The sequence below is a fragment of the Bactrocera latifrons genome, unplaced genomic scaffold, assembly GCF_001853355.1.
Source record: "Bactrocera latifrons isolate USDA-ARS-PBARC rearing strain unplaced genomic scaffold, ASM185335v1 scaffold_44, whole genome shotgun sequence".
NCBI classification, from domain to species: Eukaryota; Metazoa; Arthropoda; class Insecta; order Diptera; family Tephritidae; genus Bactrocera; species Bactrocera latifrons.
Genome location: NW_017537090.1, coordinates 1,259,624 through 1,262,461, shown reverse-complemented (window position 1 = coordinate 1,262,461; position 2,838 = coordinate 1,259,624). Strand labels below are relative to the sequence as shown.

The 2,838-nt window shown below is 31.1% G+C and overlaps 1 protein-coding gene across 21 annotated transcripts in view; it reads right to left on the bottom strand.

The window, feature by feature from the left end:
* Positions 1–268: 268 nt before the first annotated feature.
* Positions 269–2,838, bottom strand: part of LOC108972934 (formin-binding protein 1-like) — a 156,360-nt gene continuing 153,790 nt past the window's right edge. For 11 of the 21 annotated variants that reach the window (XM_018939843.1, XM_018939842.1, XM_018939854.1 and 8 more), the window contains 3 exons: positions 1,797–1,963; positions 1,574–1,727; positions 269–1,248 (listed from right to left, as the gene is read on the bottom strand). In XM_018939843.1, the coding sequence (XP_018795388.1) occupies positions 1,110–1,248; positions 1,574–1,727; positions 1,797–1,963 (460 nt within the window). In that variant the 3' untranslated portion in view covers positions 269–1,109. Of the gene's footprint in view, positions 1,249–1,563; positions 1,728–1,796; positions 1,964–2,838 lie in introns of those variants that run through there. The other 10 variants (XM_018939857.1, XM_018939860.1, XM_018939858.1 and 7 more) reach the window with 3 other exon arrangements.

Sequence of the window (2,838 nt, the reverse complement as noted above, 5' to 3'; positions counted from 1 at the left end):
AAATAAAATTGAACAAAAAAAATAAAATAAAAATATTATAAAATGAATGAACAAAAAAATTACGAACAAATAAACAATTTTCCGGTTTCCCTGCATTTTTCTTAGCACGGTGGAGGCAGCGTATAATTAAATTTCAGCATTTCAATACTTTAATAGTGTTAATTAGTATGCTCATTTTACGTTTTTATTATTATTTTTACTCGCCATTGGTTTAGTTTATGATGTGTAAGAGTATGTATGAAGTGATGCGTTTATATATTTATTATTATTTTTTTTTTTTTCAAATAATTTAATGCTTTTTTAGGGCATGTTTGCATTCTTTATAATAAATTGATAGTTTTTTGTATGATTGTGTTGCTGGTGCTTAATAGAGGTTGCGTTTTATAGTTTTAAATATTTTGCATTTACTATGATTTGCTTATTTTTTATTGTAATATAATTTTTTTTTTTTTGTATTTGCTTGCTTAGAGARAGATCTGTTAGTGAGTTTTTGACAGTAATTTACAATTAAAACTTTAATTTTTTTTAATTTGCGGCGAAAGAGCGTGCAACTTCTTATATATTTTGTTATATAATTAATATGTATGTTTATAATAACAGTTGTGGCTGTGACAGTGGTAGTGAAAAATTAAAAAATGCACTGAAATAAAAATACAATTTCATTTTATCTACGCAAACACATTTAAGTTAACCATTTGCCCCGCTAACCCCCCTAACAAATATTTTTTTCTTTGTTGATGTTTTCTTTGCAGTTTTCCCACATTTCTGCAATTTTGTTTATATATATATTTTTTTTTTTCATTTATACAATTACAATAGAGTTGTATCACTGTCTGTATGAATTTCTTTCTTTCACAGCATTTTAAATTAGTTTAATTATTTTTCTATATAAACATTATGAAAAATTTCAAATGAAAAAAATTATGAATAATAATAGTACATAATGAAAAGCGAATTCACAATGCGTGGTTATTAGATATTTCGCGCTTAAGTTACGCCCTCTCTCTTTTTCTCTTTCGCTATCGCTCACTTGCGCTCAAAGTCAGCAAATCATATTTGGTCATTTTGGAATCGAAACGTTTGGGACACATACACATTTACATAGTATGCTAGACAACACTGCTGTGTTGTTGCTCGAAATAGTCAATAGTCGGTGTGCTGCTTGTGGAACTGCTCGGCTCGGCGCCGTCGACAGCTTTGTTGTTTTTATAAATGAATGCCATGCTCTCAACCAAATGTATGTATGGACTATGATTGTTTGATTGTTGTTGGAGCATGTGGAAGTTCGGTTAGTAAGTCACTTTTTTACACAGAGCATATTTATACATTTAGAAACAGCAAATCAGAACTCGCCAATAATTCAAGGGGTGGAAATTTTCAAAAAATAAAAATTTAAAATGAAAAAACACGAAACTAAAAGTGCCAAATTTCAACATTAATTAATAACAAACTAACTAAATCAACTCTTTTCGTACTTAAATTAAGCCAAATTAATTAAGTATTAATAATTAAAAATTAATTAATCAAAAAAAAAGTTGATCTTTAAACAATTATATAAACGACTTATGCATACAGTGTACATTCAATATAACTAGTCGGCACAAATCCCTCATCCCAGCCGTTCGCGGCGTTGGCACGGCGCACGCGCGTCCAACCGTCACCCTGATCGATCTCAATGACTTGCAGTTCTTCGCCCTCAATCATCGGTATGCTGCCTTCGCTGGTCGCTAACAGACGAAATTGAAGAAAAAATTAATAAAATTGCAAGCTATGCAGTTATTTATAACGGTGCTCACCTTCGAAGGGGTAGAGCGCTCGACACGTGCCCAACGGCTGCAGCACCTCGATCTCCGCTCCATCGTAGTCGTCCTCGCCGATGGCGTTCTCGTTCGCACTACCCTGCCCTGAACCCGGCAGTGAGGTGTGCGACGTACCCAAACCGCTTTCGGGACTAGCCGAACTGCTGATTTTGTAGCCGCGCATGCAAAAGAGGAAATTTGTGTAGCATTTCGTATGATTGGCATTGGTGTATTGGTTTTGATTTGACGCAGCAAACAAGCGAACAATGAAGTGCCAAAAAATGAAATGAAATAAAAGAGAACACAACGAAACGAATATTTCGTTTGCAATTTAAAACGAATGCTTATGGTTAAACTTAGTTACTAATTCGATAATGTTTTTGAATTTTCGAATTTTAGAAAATGTGGCAAATCGGTTTATTTTGAGCACGTAAATTTAATAAAATGAAATGAATAATTACACAAGTGAAAAATTTTGGTGGAGACATATAAAACAATGCGGAGGGGAAGGTCATTCACAAAATATATGTACATACATATATACTGTGGGCAAAAAATAGTAAGACTTTTTAATTTAAATTTTGCTCATAGTATATAAGTATAGAGTATAAGTGATAACAATTGTAGGAAGTTATGTAAGAAAGTGGCTTAGAAATATTTTTGCTTATATTCCAAGAAAATAATAATGTAATAATGATCAAGTTTATACAAAATATATATAATGTATGATTATGTTTTTAATTTTTAGCTTTTTTGCAATACCGATTTGGCTTAATTTTAATTGTTGTTGTAAAGGCATGAATCCCAGTTTTGTTAATCAGATTTCGTTTCATTTCTCAAGTCATAAAATAGGGGTATGAAATCAAGAACAATTACAAAACAATTTACCGGAAGCCGGGTTAAGAGTTTTTAATTAAATAAATTTTGTATTGAACAGTATATTTACATATTTTAATTCTAATTTTGCTAAATTATCGATTTTTTAACCAAAATGTTGCGATCAAAATGCAAAGTGGAATAAAAAATTTAATTAAATTTT